Raw genomic sequence first — 23,945 nt, forward strand, 5'->3', positions numbered from 1 at the left:
GTATGACCCTTTCTTGCTAGGAGAGGGATAAGATAACACTTTAGTGCCAAAAACCAATTGTTAATAAACTTAGATGATGAACTAGCTCTGCAGAATGCCCCCACAAACATTGTGCCGCGGTAGGCGACAATGTGATAAAAAATGGTGTTCAGGCAAACTTGTGAAACTTATTATCAAATTGCCCAACAATCACGTAGCAGTATCATAATACCCGGGCAATGTGATAAAAAATGGCGTTCAGGCAAACTTGTTAAACTTATTATCAAATTGCCCAACAATCACGTAGCAGTATCATAATGCCCGGGCAATGTGATAAAAATAGCTTTCAGGCAAACTTGTTAAACTTATTATCAAATTGCCCAAAAATCACGTAGCAGTATCATATTTCCCGGGCAATGTGATAAAAAAATGGCGTTCCGGCAAACTTGTTAAACTTATTATTATATTGCCCAACAATTACGTAGCAGTATCATAATGCCCGGGCAATGTGATAAAAAATGGCGTTCAGGCAAACTTGTTAAACTTATTATCAATTTGCCCAATGGTCATGTAGCATTATCATAATGACCGGGCAATGTGATAAAAAATGGCGTCTAGACAATGATTAATCACTTTGCCCAATATGGCCTGGCATTATTCATAATGCCCGGGCATATATAAAACTAATAAAAAGAATACTGGGAAAGTTACGGCCGCCCGCACTTACCCGCAAATGTCTTAGAATTAATATTGTGATTCTTTGGTACCCTTATTGCGTTCGATACGAATAGTGTTAGGTATGTACGAATGTTACGATAAATTCCTCAGATTTGTGCGAGTATTCACATATGTAACGAGTTAACGACCAATATCGTTACATATGTGAATACTCGAGTTTTGAAAGCGGTCACGTTCACGTATTGATTAGGAAGCAGAAAGATTTTGGAGCGTGTAGGTACATGTCACATAAATCTATCACAATTCACAAAGGGTTACAGGCGCCAAAGAGTGACGCGAACAGGCCCCGTAGTAGCCGAATGAATTTCTGCGATGCGAAACGTCGCGGAAATGTAGCCTGGCTCTGTCATGCAAGAGCGATAGAGATAGATAGCTACGAAAGAGATAACATCGTAAGCGTTTAGTGAGCGTTTGTGCATTCGGCTACGCACCTGTAGCACCAAGTTTCGTACCTGTGTACGAAACTTTTTCGTATGTAATTCCTACGGACATGCCCAAATTTTTTGTTTCTGAAAGTTAAGCAATTATTTTTTATTTAAGCTAACTATAAGCATAATACTATTGGAATTTTATACACAAAATCACGGTCACTTCCATGTCTATAATGATAAAAAGAACCCGGTTCGAATTTCTCAATTTTTTACAATTTGTGATACAAGTTCACATAACTTTAATAATTGGTTGCGCGAAATGAATTGTGATGAACGTCACAAACGTCAAAGGTCGTATCAGAAGCCCTTATAAAGTCATTATTCAAGGCTTTGACACCTAAAGCCGTTGTTATCTATACTCACCCACAATTCCAAGGAAACTATGGGTTGACGTTTTCAAGTGACTTTTACAATAAGGTGCATATTACACCTGAAGGCTTAGCGATTTAGTAATGGTTGTGTTTAATGACGATAAAACGTCCATAGTTAATCATACGTATGCCCCTAAATAATTTAAAAGTAAAAATTGCAAGCCAGTTATCTAAATAGAGGGCTAGTTGTAGTTACTTCCCGGACAGAACTTTCACATCGTGAACTTCAGAGACAGTGGTGGGTCAGATGATCATAATTGTATTGTAACAGGTATGGCGTAGGAAGATAAATTTCTTTAAAGCAAGAGTAATAGGTATCTCATAGGTAAGCGTGCTCCACCGTAAACCGCATCATCACTTATCATCAGGTGTGATCGTGGTCAAACTATTCATTATATTACTAAAAAAAACCCTACTTACTGTTACTTTCAGTTGGATGTTCGCGATGACGACCCAGAGATGGTGTCGGTCCGCCTGCTTGAGATGCTCGGCAGCGTGAAGTACCGGCCGCCGGCGGGCGAGGACCCGCCGCGGTTCCGGTCCCTGCTGCTCGCGGGCGACGCCAACACTGTCCACCACGTGCTGTACTGGTTGCTGACCAATAAGGAGCACGTCACTAACACTGCTTATCTGGCCAAGTAAGACTTATTGATATCTAAACTATGAGAGCGAGCTCATAGCATCAAGTACCGGTAGTTTCTGCCGCGGTTGTCTCGCCTGCTCGCGGGTGACGCTTAAGTGCGTTTACACATTATCCAATCCGATATCGGATGTAGGACCGATATCCCACACATTCAAGTACCATCTTTGATTTTTGCTTTTGAAATACTTTCAACATCCGATATTGGATCGGATAATTTGAAAACGCTAAGTGCGTTGGCCTGGCCAAGTAAGAATTAGTGCTATTATTAAACTATGAGAGGGAGCTGATAGCATCAAATACCGGTAGTTTCCACTAAGTGCGTTTTCACATTATCCGATACGATATCGGATGTCGGAACGATATCACATACATTACAGGCACCATCTTGGATTGTTTCCATTGAAATCCTACCGACATCGGATACCGGATCGGATATTATATATGTATAGAAAACACTTAAAAAGACAACCATATCCTGAGCAGTTAGACATATAGACGTAGGCATAAAATAACTATCGTATACTAGTATAATTCTGAATATCCAGCAGAGTAGATCACATTTCTGAGAATCGTTTTATTTGATCAGGCAAATTGAAATATCACAGAGAGTAGCCGTCTCTAACATATTTTATCTTTTTATCTGGAATAAGCATACCTACTTATTTTAAACACTGTGCAATGAGTTCTTTCTTTCCTTTCCGCTTTTTCTCGGCAAACATCTTTTTATTTTATTTTATTATGGAAATTGCTTTTGAACTATTTATTCATGAATGTATTTATATTTCAAGTTTTATTTGATTCACCTACGTCAACCTATTTTTCCTCGACCTTTTTTTGTCTCAATTACAATGTAAACCTAATTTAAACATTGCATGATACATAACATATTATTGTAGCACACAAAGGTAAAGGATATTTTGGTCATATATATTGGGTTGGTAAGAAAGTAATGAGCGAATCATAACCAATATTGTAATTTTTATTTAATTTATTATTTTAATCATTTATCAAAAATATAATGGCCTTCGTTATCTACTAGGTACTTGTCTCCATCGTTCTGGTAAAGAATGAATAGCATCGGCGAAGAAGTTCTTAGGTTTAGATTCAAAAAACTCAGCTATGTACTGTCGTAGATGGGCTTGATCATCGAACTTTTTTTCATTCAAGGCATTGCTTAGCGATCTGAACAATGCGTAATCCGTAGGTGCCAAGTCTGGAGAGTACGGTGGATGAGGTATCACTTTCCAACCTTGCTCCAATAGCTTTAGCCGAGTCACTTTTGCAATGTGTGGGCGAGCATTGTCGTGTAAGAAAAAAACTTTAGCATGCTGTACACGATTCTGACAGATTTTTTGGTTTAAATTTTCAAGCTGATTACAGTATACTGATGCGGTAACAGTCATTCCACTTGGTAGGAGTTCCCAGTGAATAATACCATGAATATCCCACCAAACGGACAGCATAACTTTTTTCGGGTGAGGCTCTGTTTTTGTGCCTCTATTCCTTTTTCGTTTAGAGCTAGCCACTGACGTTTGCGTGTGTGATTTATATATAAGACCCATTTTTCATCTCCAGTGATAAGATGGTCCAACCAGTTGAATGTGCGGCGAAAAGACAGAAGTTGTATGCAGATATCGGCACGGCGGTTTAGTTGATCTCTATCAAGTTCGTGCGGTATCCAAACACTGTATTTGTAGTTTTTTCCCAACTCGTGTAAATGTGTTTCTATGGTGACATGAGAGCAGCCTAACTCGGTAGCAAGAGTACGACTCGTTAGCCTCGGATCTCCTTCAATTAAGGTTTTTAATTTGGCTACATCAATGTTCACCGGTCGACCAGACTTAGGTTGATCTGATAATGAAAAGTCGCCACTACGAAACCGCTGGAACCATCGTTTCGCCGTGGCCTCAGACACAACTTCAGGAGCAACACGCTGACATATATTACGCACTGCTTCGGCGGCTGAATGGCCAGACTGAAATTCATATAGTAAGCAATGCCTTACATGCACTTTTAATTCGTCCATTTTCTTCCTTATATTAGCTCGGCGACAGCTAGTGAATGACTGACGAGAAACTGTGCGACTCGCCCTTTATATACTTTCGACCATAGAAGATTCTAGAACTCTCTCAAAAATTTTATGTAGAATTCAATCGATCGCTCATTACTTTCTTACCAACCCAATATATATATATCTAAGAATTTAAGGTAAGTATTGTCATTTCAAACTAAAAAAATAAATTACGTAGTACCTTTTACCATTTACTAGTGCTAATTTATACATTAAGTATAAGCTTAATTATGATATCGTAAAAATCTTAGCTACTCCTTTAAAAAAATATTCTGATTTCTTTTGACCTCTTTATGTTTCGGGCTTCGGCTAAAATGTTGCCTACGTCGAAGGAGAAACCAAGCGAAGCGATTGGCACATCACATAATTTATCAAAATTGGCTGTGGATTCGCTACGATGGAACACACGTACAAAGACCCGTAAAAACTAGTTTTGAGCCGTTTGGGTCTCTAAGGTTAGTTAGTCAGGTGAAAAGTTAGACAATCAAACTTTATTCTTAGAAATCTGTAGGCCAAAAATTAAGTAGTACCTAAGTACATAACGAATTACACGTCCCTATTTTCATTATCAATATCTATAATTAAAAAATAAGCATTGTTATATCACTATTATTAATTATAATTAACAATTAACATTTTTCTAGATACTTGAAGATACCGGATATACCAACCGACGTAGCACGTAATAACACGATCCAAGACTTATTGGACTTGTACCAGAACCTGATAGACGAATTCAAGGAAGTGCACAAGCGCACAAGAATGTTACAGAAGGAAAACGCGTCTGAAATCATTAATGACATCAAGGAGATGGCAGTTGAGCGCGATATAGGTATACATTTTCTTCCATTAAAAGCTACACTCGACTTGTGAAAGTGTTGAGCGCACTTAGAACTTAAAACCTTGTCATTTTAAAATGAAACTTCGCTTTTAACGTTAATGTGGTATTATAACATTTGAAATTTATTATAACAGAGTTTAAGCGAGTAGCTACGCGACATTTTGACGTGGAGAAGTTTATCAGAACGACATACGACGTATAAGGTCAATGTAGGGAAGTCAAATGTTCAGCTGCAACTTTTAAATCATTCGTTATTTACATTTTACATACTTCACATACGGAAGAGAAACTGTGAAATTCTTCCTAGAAAGAGACAAAATGTAGCCTATGTCACTCTCCATCCCTTGAACTATCTCCAGTTAAAAAATCACGACAATTCGTCGCTCCGTTTTGCCGTGAAGGACGGACAAACAAACAGACACACACATCATACTACCTGTAGCTAATTGTAGAAAACGTGTAAAATTTTCATTAGAAATTCGAAGCGTGAAATTAAAATTACGCTTTTAAATTAATTATAGTCAGAAGTAAGTACCTTTAATTATTTACACGTATTTATGCTCGAGTTCCTTTCCAGTCATCAAGCGATTGGAGAACGTGCAAGTAAATCTGATAGACGTAGGGAATAAGGAGGAGCTGATGAATGTAAGCAAGGCTCTGAGGGTTCAACAGGAAATGACGAGCACACTGGAGCACCAGGTAATTAGTAATCACTACCATGTTGTATTAATTATGTAGTTGTAATTGTATTATATTCAGAACAAAGATATCAAAGGTAAGGATAAGGCAATTCATATCATTTGGACTGAACATAGTTTTATGCGCCTTGGTGGAACGCTGTATCATGCCGATGTCGCTTAGAGGGGTTTCACATTATCCGATCCCATATCGGATGTAGGACCGATGTACTTCGACATTTGCCTTCGACATCCTTAATGCGTTTTCACATTATCCGATCCGATATCGGATGTAGGACCGATATCCCATACCATAAATTATCGGCGTCATCTTGGATTTTTTCCTTTGAAATCTTTCCGACATCCGATATCGGATCGGATAATTCTAAAAGGGACATAGGGTCCAGTGAGACGGTATGAGAACTTGCGTAATACGAGTATTATTGCAATGCGGTATTTGATGGCTGTTCAAAATTGTATGTAACCTCAACAGCCCGCAATGTCACTAAAATCGCATGTGAGTTCGCACGTCGTCTAAGTGCGTTTTCACATTATCCGATCCGATATTCCATACATTACAGGCGACATCTTGGATTTTTTCTATTGAAATCCTTCCGATATCGGATCGCATAGTGTGAAAACGGTCTAAATCGGGCCTTATTCCTACATCTTTCGAAAACGCACTTAAACTGCACGCTTGGCTTGCATTCGAGCACAATGTCGTCAATGATGCCACAGTACTGGCATCATTAATACCCTTATTAGTGCCCGTTTGTCGAGTCCTTACGAAGATAATATTATAAGTAAGTAATGGTCCACACCATGTATGAAATTAAGTTCCGGTGTGAAATTGTTCGTCAAAATTAAATTAAATTAGGAGCGTAATTCAAATTTTCATAACGATATTAGCGCTTTACTTGCCCCTTTTATTGGTGCACAAGACTGAAAGCGCGAGATTTTCATGGCTTTATTGTTTCATTAGTTTAATCCGTTGCCGGAAGCATTTTCGCATAAATGAAAATTAATGTACATAGTTATTTCACCACAACAACACGAGGTAAATAATGATAAATTGTAAGATAGGATATGAATGTCAATAATTTATTTTCCAACAGTCAAATCTACCATTCTACATAAGGAACCAAATAAAAATTAGCATCAGATTACTTTGCCTCACATGTAGATAAAACGCAACAAGTTCATCAGCGGACATCGTACATTTTCGAGGAATTTCGGTTTAATATTGACCCGTTCAAGGCATACCCGAATCATGTCCGAATCTAGCTGGCATAGCTAATTAGGATTATTATCCCCTCGTATGCTTATAAATATAACCTACTGAAATTGATAATTGAAGGAAAAATTGAAGGGAAGCGTGGCCGTGGTAGAAGGCGCATATCATGGAGTAGGAATATAAAAAACCGGCCAAGAGCGTGTCGGGCCACGCTCAGTGTAGGGTTCCGTAGTTTTTCGTATTTTTCTCAAAAACTACTGAACCTATCAAGTTCAAAACAATTTTCCTAGAAAGTCTTTATAAAGTTCTACTTTTGTGATTTTTTTCATATTTTTTAAACATATGGTTCAAAAGTTAGAGGGGGGGGACGCACTTTTTTTTCCTTTAGGAGCGATTATTTCCGAAATTATTAACATTATCAAAAAACGGTTTTAGTAAACCCTTATTCATTTTTAAATACCTATCCAACAATATATCACACGTTAAGGATGGAATGAAAAAAAAAATCAGCCCCCACTTTACATGTAGGGGGGGTACCCTAATAAAACATTTTTTTCCATTTTTTATTTTTGCACTTTGTTGGCGTGATTGATATACATATTGGTACCAAATTTCAGCTTTCTAGTGCTTACGGTTACTGAGATTATCCGCGGACGGACGGACGGACGGACGGACGGACAGACAGACATGGCGAAACTATAAGGGTTCCTAGTTGACTACGGAACCCTAAAAAGACTGGTTAAAAGTGAAGAGCATAGACAAACTAATTCGCATGACTGAAAATAGAGAGACATATGGACATATGGTCGCCGACCTCCTGGACGGAGATGGTACATGAAGAAGAAGATGCTTGGACACGGATCCGTGCGTGGGAATTTAAATCTATTGTTTTTAATGTCGAGGTCACTATTTCAAGGATCAAAATTGACAGGCCGCATAAGAGGGGTTAACAGTAATAGGAATAGTATTACTTAGTGCGTTTTCACATTATCAGATCCGATATCGGATGTAGGACCGATATACATTACAGACAGGCGCCATCTTGGATTTTTTCCATTGAAATCCTTCCGACATCCGATATCGGATCGGATAATGTGAAAACGGATTTAGGATTATTAACAGTAGTACCTAGATTGTCAAAAGCGGACCCCTGGCTACCATGAGCCGTGGCAAATGCCGGGATAACGCAAGGAGGATGTCGGTGAACAGTGATGGGAACCTTAATTGATCAAAATTATACCTAAGACAGAAATCATGTTTGTACCTATTGCTAGAAAATCTACAACATCTGCTCACAAGTTTTTAAATATTCAAGAGAGCGTTTACCAGATACTGTAGGTATTAAAAAACATTTTATCTTTCAGTATGAAACCCAGCAAGCTCAGTTGAAGGCCGCCTCGGACCAATTGAAAAATATCTAAATGTTATGCATGGACAGACTGCGGCGCCTAAAACTGTGAACGATGTCATAAAGCGTCTCAACGAGGAAATTCAGGTAAGAAATAATCGGTACGCATACGTATTATTATTTATTTTTAATTTATTTATTGTTCAGAACATATACAGCCAACATCAAAAATATATACTTAAAGTTCCTAAAGGTATTGGCAGGGTGCAAAGCGGGTGGAGGGGGTAGCTGAAACGATCACAGCGCTCACTACGGCCAAAATTGACATCTTAGTCGCTGACTTGCGCTGTCAAATCCATATTGCAGTAAACATTTTCATGTCGTTTTTTAGATAAATTTAATACGGGCCCAGTAAAATTTGTTATGGCGAATTGTAATAACTCCAAGAAAAGTAGCGACAAAATTCTAGCTATTTCCAAGACCGTGGTGGAAACGAAACCACCGTTTAAGTGAATAGTTGCCGTAAGAAGAAAAGTGTCTTCCAATCTCTGAAGTTTTACATAAAGTGCGTAATCATTTGATACAAGTATTGAATTGAATTTACGTTGAATTTATAGTGCAAATTTTATTGGAGGTAGAAAAACCGACGTGGAAGCCAATCCCAGTTATGTTCGAAAATCATTTTATATGTTTCCTCATCTGCATGTGCTGTGCTCCTGTTTACAAATCGAAACGGATGGACCAAAATGCGTAAACATCGAGGTTTCAATGGGAAGAAGGAGCACGAGAACAATAGAAGCAGAAGCAGTCCATCCACTGAAGGCTTATCACATTTTAAATAAAATTCCTGAGAACTTATTTCATCGCATTGATGATTAGGTACATATTTGATGTGATATCTGCTAAACCTCCAATATTTTCAAGTAAATGAAACAAGTTTTTGTAATGTATACTATAATTAAAATTTATCATAGCTAGTTTGTTTTTATTTTACAATAAACCCTGTACCCTGTAAATTATATTTATAATACCTATACCTATAGTTAGCCTATGAAAGTGACATAGCATAGCAATGAACTAATCAACAATTTCAAAAGCCAATGATTTATTAATACTTTATTGCACATAGGTACAAATGGTGGAAAAAAGTCTTCAATCTCTAGAAAATGCCCAGCTAGCACCAATTTCTTGTCTTTATTCATCGTCTTAGGTTGGAAAATGATTTCGTGAGCGATGGCACGAAACCCCGTTTTAGTCACCAGTTTGTTAATTTCTCACTGAAAACACAATTTTAATGTTATTGGCGATAATGTTGTAACCACCATCGTCCAAAATTGTCTAATATAGTAAAATAACACAAGATTTCATAATTTTTTTCACAATGTTTATTTACTTCTCGCTTGAAAGCGGCGACAATATTGTCCATAATGGTCACCTGTCACGTGGCGTGTCGTCGCGCACGGAACTAACAAAAATTAAGAAAATAGTAACTAAGTAAAAACACTACTTTGGATCTCGTAGGTAGGTATAATGTTTTAAAACAGAACAAGATATAAGGCAGCATTATACATTATGGTGAAACGTGTATGTATTAGTTTCAATTGACCTCTGGTAAAATGAAAATTTTTGAGCAAAATCATTTCCGATTCTTATATGATTAATATTCCCGAGCTCATTGTGGTTTAAATTTCATTTCCCAGTACCGCGGAAATCCTTTTTGCTTTCATTTTATGAGATGCGCGCACTAATTGAATTGAATTCCTGAATATTTTCATAGCTGAACAGCTACCTCGTGAAGGAGAAACTGCCGCAGGAGGCGGCGCACTTGCAGAAAGAGCTTAATATCATGCAAACTATTGCTGTGGAGCAACATCCGACTAGGTCGGATTTAATGGCTGTGCAAGACAAGGTAATGTTATTTGTGGTTTCCTCGTTTAGCATAATTGGATTTTATTAAAGTATGAATACAGTCTTGGTTTTAGTTTGTGTACAGAAAGTAACTTTTTCAGTATTTTAGGTTTAGTTCAATCAATTTTCATTCTAGCATATGGACATGTGGTGCGCGAAATATGATGTGGTGCGTGAAGCACCTACAGTGACCATAAAATACAGTTCGCAGAACCAATGATTTACCTAAGATTACACAATTTTTGTCTGTTGATTAGATAGCTGTAGTAAACAGCGAGATCGAACAGCTCGTGCAGCGTCGTTTGGCATCCTCAACGCCGCAGGAGGACAAGCTAGCGCCGTTCCGGCAGCAGGCGGCTGTCATCCGCCGCAACAAGGACGCTAGCGCCGCGCGCGCTGATGAGCTAGCCGCGTCCTTGCGCGAACATGAGGCCACTCTGGCGGACTTGCAGTCTCAGGTACGTCAACTGTTATCAATCTAGCGTTCCTGGCGTTTTGGATGCAAGCAGATGTGTCACCTGGCATCCTTGACGCTACACAAGCTGACGTCGTTTCGGCAGTGTGATCCGAAATAAGAACGCTAACGCCATGCGCGCCGCTGAGATACTTAGCCGCATCCTTGATACTTAGCCTTGCGCAAGTATGTGGTGGATTTGCAGTCTCAGGTACGTCCCCTGACCTTAACGCCGCACAAGTTGGTTCCGTTTCAGTAGCAAGCGATTGTACCTAATTTTCGCAAAAATGTTCCGAGCTAAACACATTGTCGAGCCAAACACATCACTCCGTGCGCGATGCCATTTTAGCGGACCTGCAGCAACGAAACGCAGTCTGACTCTGTCGCTCTACTACAGGGAAGCAATATGGAGAGCATACGAAGCGTAAGCCATCGTGTCGTTGGCTCTCACGTTCTTGGACTTCCAAACGACCAAGCAGGCAAGCATGGTCGCGCGATAAATGATAAGACATCAGGCCATCCCTATATCACTATTTGTAAATGCATAGGTCGCGCGATAGACGAAACGCTACGAAACGAAGCGCTAGTCCCTATCGCACTATATTGGCGCGACAGAGCGATAGGGCCACGGCCCCGTAGCCGAATGGCATTTCTCCGATCGCCATCGAAAGCGATACGCCGCTGGCTCTGTCGCGCCATCCCTATATCACTATTTGTAAATGCAATAGGGACGACCAGCACGGGTAGCATGGTCGCGCGATAGACGATAAAATATCAGGCCGTCCCTATCGCACTATTAGTAAGTGCGATAGGGACGGCCAGATGTTTTATCATTTATCGCGCGACCATAATTGCCTGTCTGATGTTTTATCGTTTATCGCGCGTCCATGCTATCAGTGCAAGACGCTGAATGTACGGCGTCAATGAATTCACCAAAACCTGGCCCCGTAGCCGAATGGCATTTCTCCGACGCCAAACGAAAGCGATACGCCGCTGGCTCTGTCGCGCCAATACGCAAGCGCGATAGAGATAGATATCTACTAGCGCTTCGTTTCGTGAGCGTTTCGTGAGCGATTGTGCCATTCGGCTAGCCACCCTGAGACAGTTAATTCTATTCAAAGGTTTGATTGCGATTTATGCTTCAAAAATTAATTCATTATAATTAAAATAACGTATTTCAATTCATGCACAAATACATGCCGTGCATTGTAGATGTTACACGTGCACCTTAATTGCACCTAATTTTATAAATATAAAAGAAATTCAACAGATGTACGTCACGTGCTGAATTTAAATGAATGTTGAAAAATATAAAGAGTTTTAAATATAAATTTCTAACTTTCGAAAACGTAATTTAATTTCAGTTTGTAAAATGGGATTCAATAAGGTATTCTCACGTAACTCACGTTTATTTTGCAATGAGATCTAATTTGACAGTTTGTATATATATAATGTCATCATGTGTACTTGTAGACTAATTATTGCAGTGCAACTTTAATTTAAAAAAGTATTTTTTTTTGTATACGAGAGAAATATCCATAGGTACATAGTAATATTATAAATGGGAAAGTGTGTGTCCGTTTGTTTGTCCGTCATTCACGGTAAAATGGAGCGACAAATTGACTTGATTTTTTATGTGGAGATTGTTGAAGGGATAGTAAGTGATATAGGCTACTTTTTGTTTCCTTAAACCCCCCATTTCTCTAAAATGGGGGGTGGAAGTTTGTATGGAGCATTCCGCAATTTTCGAAATTAACGCGAGCGAAGTCGCGGGCAAAAGCTAGTTTCTCATGAACTCAATACGTCCAGGTCCCAATCTTGGTCAGCACTAGGTATAGGTGAATATATTTTCCAAATTAAACACCGTAATTCACCGAACTACACATGTCATGACAACTCAGCAGTCGCGTAAAGAAATTCTAAGAAGCATATAATTCGTAGCAGGTGTGGTGTATATTAGTGAGGTGTGGCATCTTTATGTGAATTCCAACGTAATAATAGGTGCCCTATTGCATACAATGACAAGTCACACTAGATCATTTTCTGCCTGACAGTGATGGTTATCATTATATTAGATTACATGAATACATTCGTGTGGGTAGAGATTGCAGGTGCTTCCTGCAGACTGTAGGGGAAAAAATATCTCGTTTTCTTCAAGGAAAAATATTACATTCATTTATAATCAGATGTGACGCATACGTGTTGCAAAGTAATCTTATTGTGATTTTATTTATAAAGGGTAGGTGTGAGATCGGTTGTCAAGTAATATAAAATATGTAATATGATTCCATTGTAGGAAAAAGAAACTCTAAATCTGAAAGGGAATTTGATTATTAGATTTTTCTCTCGCCTTTGAAGATCTGCATAAAGACATGAAGTACTCAGTCCCTACTCTATCTATACATTATTCATTATAACGAAAGCACTATTTTAATCGCACCGAAAGCGAGATACATTTACGAATGAAATGTAAGTAATAAATAATTACTGTTTATTGAGGGTGTGATCCTCCTAATGCGTCATTCGAACTTTCAAAACTCGATACTGACTGATACATATTTAGGTACGTCTTGATGGTAGCGTGCTATAAGCCATGGAACGTAAATTCCACTACTATTTTAACAGTCGCTTATCGTGTGTTGACTTGCAGATTTGTCAGACCTCACCTTTGACACTGCAGGGCAATACGAGCCGAGACAATGCGTGAATTAAACTTTCTATTCTTTGGGTTGGCTCCATATAAATATTTAATTGTATTCATTGTGACCAGTTCCTTCACCTCAGCCGGCGTAGTCAAATGGCAATCGTCGACGCCAGACGCCGACAGAAATGCAGTCTAGCTCTGTCGCGCCAATACGCAAGAGCGATAGATAGCTACGAAACAGATTAGATATTATCTTGAGCGTTTGTGCATTTGGCTACGTGTACTGTCAGACAATTCGAACACTTGGTAAAATAATGCAATATGTGACTTTACGTCGATATTCTTTTAATTGCGGAAAAAAGCTAAAATAGTACATTCTACAGTATACTTAAAGAACATTATTTTTATCTCTTTTAGTTTCTGAGATATTTTTCTGAACAACGACGTAAGTAAAAGCAATGGACGTAAAATAATGCCACAAATGCATATTATGCTTCGTTATTTTACGTCGTTTCCGGGAGCTCAATACGGCGCGCATGCTGTCGTAAAATCAGTTGTGTCAGTGTTAACTCCTTCTTTATGCGCTGCCTGCGTAGGATCTTGGGCATATCATGGCAAGACAGGGTGACAAACCAGAGGGTTCTAGAAATCGCACAGCTACCCAGTCTGACCGCGCTTCTCAAACAGAGGCGACTGCGTTGGCTGGGGCATGTGCACAGGATGAAACCCTCCCGTTTACCACGCCGTGTTCTTCTAGGCGAAGTAGCGAATGCCAAAAGAGATGTTGGGAGACCATTGCTTCGCTTCAAAGACTGCGCCAAGAGGGACATGGCAGCCTTTAAAATCGACTACCAAAACTGGGAGAAGCTTGCGGAGAGGCGGACGGAGTGGCGAAAGTGCGTTGGAGATGGTCGCAAGTTCGTCTATGAGACCTGGTTTGCGGCACTTGCTGACAAAAGGGAAAGAAGACACCATAGCAAAACGTCGCAATCGGTTGCAAGCTTCCCTTGTCAGATGTGTGGCAAAATGTGTCGCTCTTGCATAGGTCTCTTTAGTCATCAAATGCGATGTCTCTCGGACATTGCACCATAAATCGTCTGAAATAGACGCTAAGGCCATTGATTGATATTCAGTTTTGCGTAAAACTATCGCATCTGCACATACGGCTGTTGAAGTTCTGTTTTTTGGAGTAAATTAGGCAGTCGGATCATCTCATACGATATTCTTTATTGATTTTTGGCATATTAATAAAAACAATCTTATAATGTTTTAAATATATTTTGCTGATACTATACTATGAATTTAACGTAATTCTGACGTTTTTTAAAATATTTACAAATAACGACGGATCATTACATGCGTCACTTGACCTTTGGTAAAATAATGCCGAAAATAGTGCATTAAATAAGACAGAGTTAAGCGTATATAATTACTTGCATTTATAAAAATACTCACGAAAAATTTTGGGGACATTGCTTTAAACACTAAAAAGTTATCCTCAAAAATTCACTCGCGAAATTTTTAAACCTCTCTCCTGAAAAGTGAACATTTTGTAGATGTGTCGTTATTTGACCAAGGGTATGAGTTAAGTCACCCCGTGTGTACGTGTGAAACGTTCGGGCGAACGTTGTCAAAACGAGATAAAATAGTCTAAAATTCTTTCTTTCGAATGGCTCTTGCTTTGTGAGGCCCACTGGCTACTTATGAGCTTCATTATCTATTGAGCGTGCCGACGAATGGGATCGAAAACATACAAGCCTTTGTTTTATAAGAATGCCGGATTACTCTTAATTATTTTACTAATGCTGTTTCTGGGTTGGGTGTTCCTGTTTTATGGAAAGTTTCTTGAGTAATCGGGTCGGCCAGTTGCCTTATTAAAGAGCTATTTCAGTTGTTTTTATGGACATATCTTGAAGAGCCAAATCGAGATAGACTATCTGTCCTTATGTCATTAATACAATTAGACAAAGACGTGTCATCTATCTCGCGGCGACATACTCCCGCGGCCATCATGTGCTAGGCCTACTGGCACACTATGCTCCTCGCGCTGCCGCGATGTTGCCCTCTCCGGCCACACACTGCCCTACTCGCGCGATTACTCGCCACTCGCGCGTGTAGGTATCGAATCGTAAGCGCCCCTTGCAAGTGGCAATCAGTGGGGCCTCACGGGCGAGCGGCGACGCACGCGCGAGAGGTGTTCGTCGCATACTTACGTACTGGTTCGACCGCTGTCACAGAATTGATACGAGTATTAATAATCTGATAACAATGAACAAAAAAAAGGCTAAAGACATATTGTGCAGTGTTTAGCTGTCTTAACACGGATTGCGAACCAAATTTAACTTTATTTAAGCTCCCTAAGGGCGATAAAAGGTAAGAACTGTTTTTTAAATTGATATTATTATTATAGGTTTACATCTAATTACCATTACTTATCATTATAAGATAATACTAAATAGGTTTAATACTTCTAGGTAAGTATAATAGATACTAGTTGGGTTACCAAAATAAGTAGGTAGGTACCTTATTAACGTAGGTAGGTAATAAGTACTGGGTTGGTGTTATTTAAATATTAAGATTATATTATATTTATAAGGAGACTACCCTATATCGTTAGAAAAGGTACGAGTTACGCGATAGAAAGAGAGCGCGCTTCTACGTCAATATAATTGTAGGCATTTAGCGTTGCGCGGTCGAAATTTCAACTTAATAGTATCGTAGCGCGAGTCGTTATTTCTTTAGATGGGCTGTTGGAGTGGGCTTTCTGTACTTGTACTAATATGTATTCTGTGCTCGCACTAAGTTGTTGCCGGCCCTTTGACTCGCGCCAAATAACCGACAAAATAGGGAACGGTGGGCATGACGAGGAGCATGACGAGCGGCATGACGGCATCATTTTCATTTTCATTTCCATTTCCATTTCCATTTCCATTTCCATTTCCATTTCCATTTCCATTTCCATTTCCATTTCCATTTCCATTTCCATTTCCATTTCCATTTCATTCTCATTCTCATTCTCATTCTCATTCTCATTCTCATTCTCATTCTCATTCTCATTCTCATTCTCATTCTCATTCTCATTCTCATTCTCATTCTCATTCTCATTCTCATTCTCATTCTCATTCTCATTCTCATTCTCATTTTCATTCTCATTCTCATTCTCATTTTCATTCTCATTTCATTCTCATTCTCATTTCATTTTCATTCTCATTCTCATTCTCATTCTCCTTCTCATTCTCATTCTCATTCTCTTTTCATTTTCTTTTCTCATTCTCATTCTCATTCTCATTCTCATTCATTCATTCGTATTTTCATTTTCATTTTCATTTTCATGACGAGTAGCGCGGCCACACTATGCCTCTGCCTACTTCCCTCGCTACTTTCCACGCCGCTCGTCGAGTGTGTAGCAGAGGTAAAAGAATAACAACAAAAAAATGTTGATCCGTCCATATGTTGAATATGCCACGAGTTGAAACTACTACTTCGTCACAATCATATTAAAATCCTCAATCCTTCACCACTGACACATTTTGAGGACACGACACAAGACAAAGGAACGATTTATCTTCTTTAACCCTCATCAAGGCACAGCAGAGGCAATCTACCGACTACATACGGTATTTCGCAACTTGTCCCCTTGTCAACAAAATAAGATTGATATTTCACTCGCAATACTTAAGTATATGAAATATATTGAAGATTTTTAAATTTAGAAGGTAATGTGGGTGAAGATTGAAGGTGTTTCCTGAGGGGTAAGATGAAATATGTTCCGTATAGTGAAGCCGTCGGGCGGCTTTCTAAGTATTTTAACCCGCAAGGAAAACCTTTGGGGGCGGCTCCTTTCTATTTTAGCATTTTCGCTCCAGGGGACCGATTTTTTAATCTCGAACGCATGAATTCGCCGTTCGAAAGTCTGTGGAAAACGACGTAATACTATTTTAGAAAAAGGATGGCTAGTAATGTTAAATCCAGTGAGTGGTAAAGACCACTCGTTTTTGATCCTATTAGTAGAATTAATATCGCTAGTAGTGGAGATATTATTGAACGAAATTCACGAAATCGAGTAGTCGACATTCAAAAACCGACCCCCTGTAGCGTCTTAGCTGTTCAAAGCGAAGCGAAGGTTTTGCTACGAGTGCTACGGGCGCTACGGCGTAGAGAGTAGGTGATCGTTTTCGCTATAAAGAGCAATAGTAGTGAAATTATTATACACAGCGCAGTTTTACATCAAAGTTGGAGAAGAGGTTACTATGATGTCTATTTAAGTAGTAAAATAAATGTATAAGTAAACGGCACTATAGTTTAGTGCTACGTTTATAAAAATATTGAAATATTTACACTCATAGCTCTGCCGACTACATTATACATTCAGTCGTCGATACCGAACGTGTTATATTATATTACTTACCTTTGACTTTGAGCATTAACTTATATTAACTTTATTTCGAATAGCAAATATGAAATTGAACGGGCGTTTGTACGTGGCTTGAATAAAGAGCTTTATCAAATAACATATTTTCCATTATAATGCTTTCTTCAGTTTTATTTTATGAGCACAATTCTTCTTCATTTTTAAAATTACTATATCAACACTAAAATAAAGTTATGTAGATGAAAATCAGTATTGTTAGGGGTTTAAAATAAGTCCCAAAAGGGAAAGTTTGTCACTTAAGAGTTAGGTACACAAACTTAGCCGCCACACGACGGTCAAAGTTACCCTTTAATTTCAAAAAGTTGTTTTGAGCTGAATTGACACGAAACATAGACAACACTGACATGGGAATTCAAGGCCCATAATTATTATTGTATCAATAATGTCTGTTATAATAGGCGAGACGACTAAAAAAAACTTATTAGTCCGTCAGTTAGATTATCAAAGAATTTAAGACACGTATTTTTTATTTTTTCTTTTTTCTCGTAAACGAAAAATGACGACGGTACAGTGCGTTGAAGTTTCGCGTGACGTCACGCCTAGGTACAATTTTTACTTAGAAGTGACGTCACAAGCCCCCACTCCGGAACTTTGATGCTCTATATCTTTGTATTTTTTCATTAATCAGAAAAAGCGAAAAGTATGTGTTCAGTATTTTTGGACGATCTAAGTGACGGACTAAACTGAATGCCATTTTTTATGCAGTCGTTTGTACAATAAAGAGTTTACTACTACTACTACTACATTTATCAAATGTGTATAACATGGCGAACGTTTTTCTAATTCCATTTGACACCAGGCCCCGTAGCCGAATGGCATTTCTCCGACGCCAAACGAAAGCGATACGCCGCTGGCTCTGTCGCGCCAATACGCAAGCGCGATAGAGATAGATATCTACTAGCGCTTCGTTTCGTGAGCGTTTCGTGAGCGATTGTGCCATTCGGCTAGCCACCCAGGCCCCGTAGCCGAATGGCATTTCTCCGACGCCAAACGAAAGCGATACGCCGCTGGCTCTGTCGCGCCAATACGCAAGCGCGATAGAGATAGATATAGTATGAATTTTCTGAGATGAACTTTTCGGTTTTGCCCTAATCTGTTAAACAAAGGCCTTTGTTTCTATTATTCGCGTTGGTTAGCTCCCGTTTCCACAGCACGTGCTAAAGTCTCAGTGTAGTTAAAAAGCAACTATCATGATAGCAATAAGGTTCAAATTTATTAAACAGTTTGCAGTGTGCAGGTAACTTTTTTTGAAGATGACAAAACGTGTTATCTCCGAAAGGGCTTTTTATGGATTTGAACCTTATTGCTATCATGATAGTTGCTTTTTAACTACACTGAGACTATAGCACGTGCCGTTTAAACGGGAGCTAACCGCAGCGAACAATAGAAACAAAGGCCTTTGTTTAACAGATTAGGGTAAAAGCGAAAAGTGCATCTCAGAAAATTCATACTATATCTACTAGCGCTTCGTTTCGTGAGCGTTTCGTGAGCGATTGTGCCATTCGGCTAGCCACCCAGTAGGCCTAGCACATGATGGCCGCGGGAGTATGTCGCCGCGAGATAGATGACACGTCTTTGTCTAATTGTATTAATGACATAAGGACAGGTAGTCTATCTCGCGGCGAAATACTCCCGCGGCCATCATGTGCTAGGCCTGCTGACGAGTAATTGAAACATAGTAACAGAGCTATATTAAGTCGTCCTCAAAGGTCTGATAAGGAGTCAAATATCAGGAGTCTTATCAAAGAGGGAAGATTTTCAATTTTCTACAATCGGTCATTAAAATGTCGATGATCGGAAAGATTCCGAGAACACTTGCGTGACTTGCCTGCGAAAGCGACGTCTTTTTATCAAATCAATATCTCATTTGAGTTTTTGTCTCTTTATCTGTAATACGTGAGTGACGTTTTTTTTTTATAAAATTGGAAGGTTTTCTGGTATCTTTGTTTAGTCATCTAATGATTTTTTATTACATTTCGTAGCAGTAGGTACCTATTTTAAATTGATACGATAATGATAAGCAATTAGTATTTTGCAAAATTGCTTTTTGTGTATTTAGATATGAAGTGCAATACAAGTAAATTCCATGTACTTTGAAAAAATCAACTATCCTCCTAAGCCACTGTTTTGTTTTTAAATTTGGAATCCTTTGTAACTCAGTAAGGGTCACTTGCACCAACGAAAACGGAGGGTTAACCCGAGGGTTAACCTACCGTTTTATATGGAGTTTGAGAGATGACAGCCCACTAACCCTGAGTTAAGTGGTTGGTGCAAGTGGGTCTAAAAGTTAAACATTTTTGGAATATGTACACAAGGACTTAACTTAGGCTAATGCTGCCTTATGGCTCGTATGGGCGAAATGACTCAGGATGGTGGTTCGATTTCAGGGTTTGGTCTATTTTCTTAGTATATGACATTTATTTCAGTTAATAATAGTAGTGATTCCACTAGAAATAAAATACCTTTAAATATTTTCTAAAAATAATTGCATTTCTTATAATAGGTACTTACAGAATCCATTCAGATGTTATATGAAAATGTATTAATTTCACTTTTACTTAATTTATATATTGGCTCAGGTTCGTCATCTTCTGGGGGACACCATCCTCAGAGGAGAGGAGTTAAAGAAATACGTTAACACGCTGCGCACTAAGAGCACAATATACAAACGACAGAGGGCCAACTTATCCACGTTTAAGGTAGGCATTAATGAAAACATATGATTACTGCTACAAAATAAAGTTAACTTAATTTATTTTATAGAAACTTATCCTCCTGAGTCCCGGGCCAATTTTTCCGATTTTGAATTTGGAACTTTCTTTTATTTGTTTAAAAGTTCAAAACTCGAATTTAATTTGTACTTGTACAAGTACGCGGGGACTCAGGAGGATAAAATAATGGGATTATAAACATTATTGCAATATTTAAACGTCGTTCTACAACGTTGTATAAATATTTCAATAATGGTGGTGCTCTTATTCATATTTTTAATGCAATTGTAGGCGAAACGAGAGCGTGACTTATTATGTTATTTGACGATCGGTCTGGCTCAGTCAGTGGTGACCCTGCCTGCTGAGCCGCGGTCCTGGGTTCGAATCCCGGAAAGGGCATTTATTTGTGTGATGAGCACAGATATTTGTTCCTGAGTCATGGATGTTTTTCCATGTTCCAGTGAACATATAAGGCACTCAAGTGTAAAACATAGAAATAATTTCGATTCGTTGAAATTACACATTAACCGGTAGCGGCGAAATACTTGCTATCATACTTAAAACAAAAATGCGCATGTACAATAACAATTACAGTTCAAAATGAAATGACTAGAAACAAACGTCAAGTGGTTAAAGGATTAAAAATACTAATGAAAATTAACTTGACAATAAAAAATACGGTGATTTGATATAAAAAATGGTTGTGTTTGTGACAAAGGTCGAGGCGGGAATCCTAACGCGGACGCTACATCTCCTGAGCGCCGCTGATCCCACCGTGGAATTGGCTCTAGTGAATCACAAGAAAACGAAGATTGAGGACGATGACGCCGCCGAAAAAGAACTTAAGTCGGCGGATTTGGAGAAGAAATCCTTGCATGACTTATCGCAGGTAAAATATGACAGTATTATGAGTGTTTGTGTACATTTACAAATATATAAAGTGAACTGTACTTTACCTTGCTTTACATTTTGCACTATGTACAGTCACCGGCATAAAGAAGTGATGATGCTGATGATTTCTGTACTTTGTCGCTTTTAATCGTTTGACAATGGCATTTCAAACAAAACGTTAATATGACAAGGTACAAAAATCATCACTTATTTATGCTGGTGACTGTACTTACTTATGTCAACAAAATATTCGTGTTAAAAATATGTACAAAGCCGGTTGTTTGCGTGTTATAGTCAAAAATAAGCTCCAAATTTTTACTACGTTTTAATTTTCGATGTGTCGCCTCGTCACTTCGCCTCATTCATAAATGTACTGAATGCCAGACGACGGCGGTGAAAAGGTCAAATTTTAACTTAGTTCGAGTTAATAATGCGTCGTTAGGCAGAGCTTTCTGTTCACTAGCGATCTTTTAATAACATATTACGTTTATTGAACATTTCAGCTAGTGGCCCAAACCGCTCAGAAACTGTCGCAAGTGCGCCAAGAAATACAACCGCTCGCAGACAAAATAAAACCGATAAAAGAGCAATTTCAATCAGTACAGCAGCAATACGACCAGAAGAAGCGCGTTTACGATGCTACCTCCATCAACATTACTGCGCAAATGGAACCTTTCAAGAACCAAGTGAAAGAGTTGACTGACCAACTGAATACTAAGGAGGAGGAATGGAAAAACTTGCGGCAAAAGATAACAAAAGCCGAAAGTTTACAAGAGGTTGTGATGTTTGAGATGAAAAACGCCATGCAATCCCCGCGGAGGCCCTCCAAAACCGAGACTTTGATGAAAAAGGTTGCCGATATGGAGCAAATTGTAAAGAACTTGGAGGAGGTAAGTTAAAGTGATTATAGGTATATGTGTGTAGAATGAGGACGTTTAGTTTTAAAACTTTTAAACCTAATAGTAAACTACCGCCCGGCTTTGCACGGGTATTAATATACATATACATATTTAAACCTTCTTCTTGGAGCACTCACAAAATCCGTTGCGTAATTATAATTAATACTAATAGGTAGTTTTAAAGATCTAAGCATAGAAACAGACAGCGGAAAGCGACTTTGTTTTATACTATGTCGTGATACTTAAGATTGATTTATTCGTTCGTTGTTTAAGGTTTGATTATAGGTTCGACAACGAGAACCCGCCTTGTAGGCACTCGTAAACTTTCCTCAGATGCCGGAGAACACGTTAGGCGGGTTCTCGTCCTAAGTACAATTAATGGGTGGTTATAAAGTACGACCGGTTTCTGACGTAGTGCGCCGTTTTTAGTCTGATAGTGAATGTGTTAATGTTTAAATAAAAATTACAGTCGACATTTAATTGTAATTATTTCAGGAGCAGAAAGTGATCAGTTCCCGTCAAGGTGTAGTGGAAGAGCAGACGCGTCTGTGGGAGAACACTCTGGAACTGCTGCGTTGCAAACTACGTGCACGCACGCAGCCTTCTGCGCGCCAGGGCCGCATGCACATCACGCAGCACTCGCAGATGCTCACCCTCACGTAATAACGTGAGCAGAGACCTCATGCGCGGATCCAGGAGCCCTCGGTTGGCCATACAAATTGACCCCCCTGGGGCCTGGAGTGGGCACACACATTGACCACGTGACCCCCCCTCAGTACGAAGTTTGATCCGCCCTTGAGAGACCTGTCACGCTGAAGCTGCTGTGCTGCAAGCAGCGCGCTCGGACATAAATACTCGCAAAGAGCCAAAAGCCTTTGCTTTTAAATACTAGCGCATAAATGTGCTACCTATATTTTCACCTAAATATATTTCTAGCACAAACGAAGTGACTTCTTTCCGATATTTAGTTCATCGATAACTTACAGATAGTAGGTAAGTCAGTAATTATTTTTGTGCAATTTCTCGTTTTCTGTTTTCGAAAACACGATCTAACTCGGATAAAAGACACAAATAAAGTACAATGAAAGACTTAGATATTATAATTACATTTGCTCTTAGATTACAAAAAAGCTTTACATGTTTATACTGTGTGGGTTACTGTTTGTGCCGATATTCATTATACATATATACCGTAGGATTAAGCTTACCTTCATCGACAGCTTCTGAAAAGGTTAACACGTTTTTTCGTGATTACGTATATTTTTAACCTACACGAGTAACCTGAATAAAACCTAAGGTGAGTGACATTTCTGGTTTCATTTTAAATATGTACTTACCTATGTAAAAAAAGGACAAAATGAATACATACAATTTTATTTATTTTGCTTTACAGTGAACCGTCTCCTTTCAATATGTAAATTACTTTGATTTCATTGCATTCGCTTTTATAAAGGCGTTCGTTTCCCTTTTCGAGACGTCTCGTCTTTCTATACGAAACTGAGAAAATACCGCGACACTTCCGTCTCAAATGTGATCTCCATGTGAACAGAATTCAATCAGGAATCGTATTCGAGATTTACCAAATATCAACTTGAATTGATATTGATTTTATATCAACTATAATGTTTTTTTGCTAATACGAGTATGTAAGGATGAGCGATAAACATGGTAAA

General features: G+C 38.8%; 1 protein-coding gene across 1 annotated transcript in view; it reads left to right on the plus strand.

Annotated features, from left to right (window-relative positions):
• Positions 1-23,084, plus strand: part of LOC125227778 (intraflagellar transport protein 81 homolog) — a 31,181-nt gene extending 8,097 nt beyond the window's left edge. Inside the window, 11 exon segments of the mRNA XM_048132111.1 lie at positions 1,952-2,157; positions 4,878-5,065; positions 5,652-5,773; positions 8,350-8,395; positions 8,398-8,480; positions 10,111-10,242; positions 10,499-10,699; positions 20,351-20,470; positions 21,201-21,371; positions 21,877-22,263; positions 22,768-23,084. Of these exon segments, the coding sequence (XP_047988068.1) occupies positions 1,952-2,157; positions 4,878-5,065; positions 5,652-5,773; positions 8,350-8,395; positions 8,398-8,480; positions 10,111-10,242; positions 10,499-10,699; positions 20,351-20,470; positions 21,201-21,371; positions 21,877-22,263; positions 22,768-22,935 (1,824 nt within the window). The 3' untranslated portion in view covers positions 22,936-23,084.
• The last annotated feature ends 861 nt before the right edge of the window (positions 23,085-23,945 follow it).

The sequence above is a fragment of the Leguminivora glycinivorella genome, chromosome 7, assembly GCF_023078275.1.
Source record: "Leguminivora glycinivorella isolate SPB_JAAS2020 chromosome 7, LegGlyc_1.1, whole genome shotgun sequence".
NCBI classification, from domain to species: domain Eukaryota; kingdom Metazoa; phylum Arthropoda; class Insecta; order Lepidoptera; family Tortricidae; genus Leguminivora; species Leguminivora glycinivorella.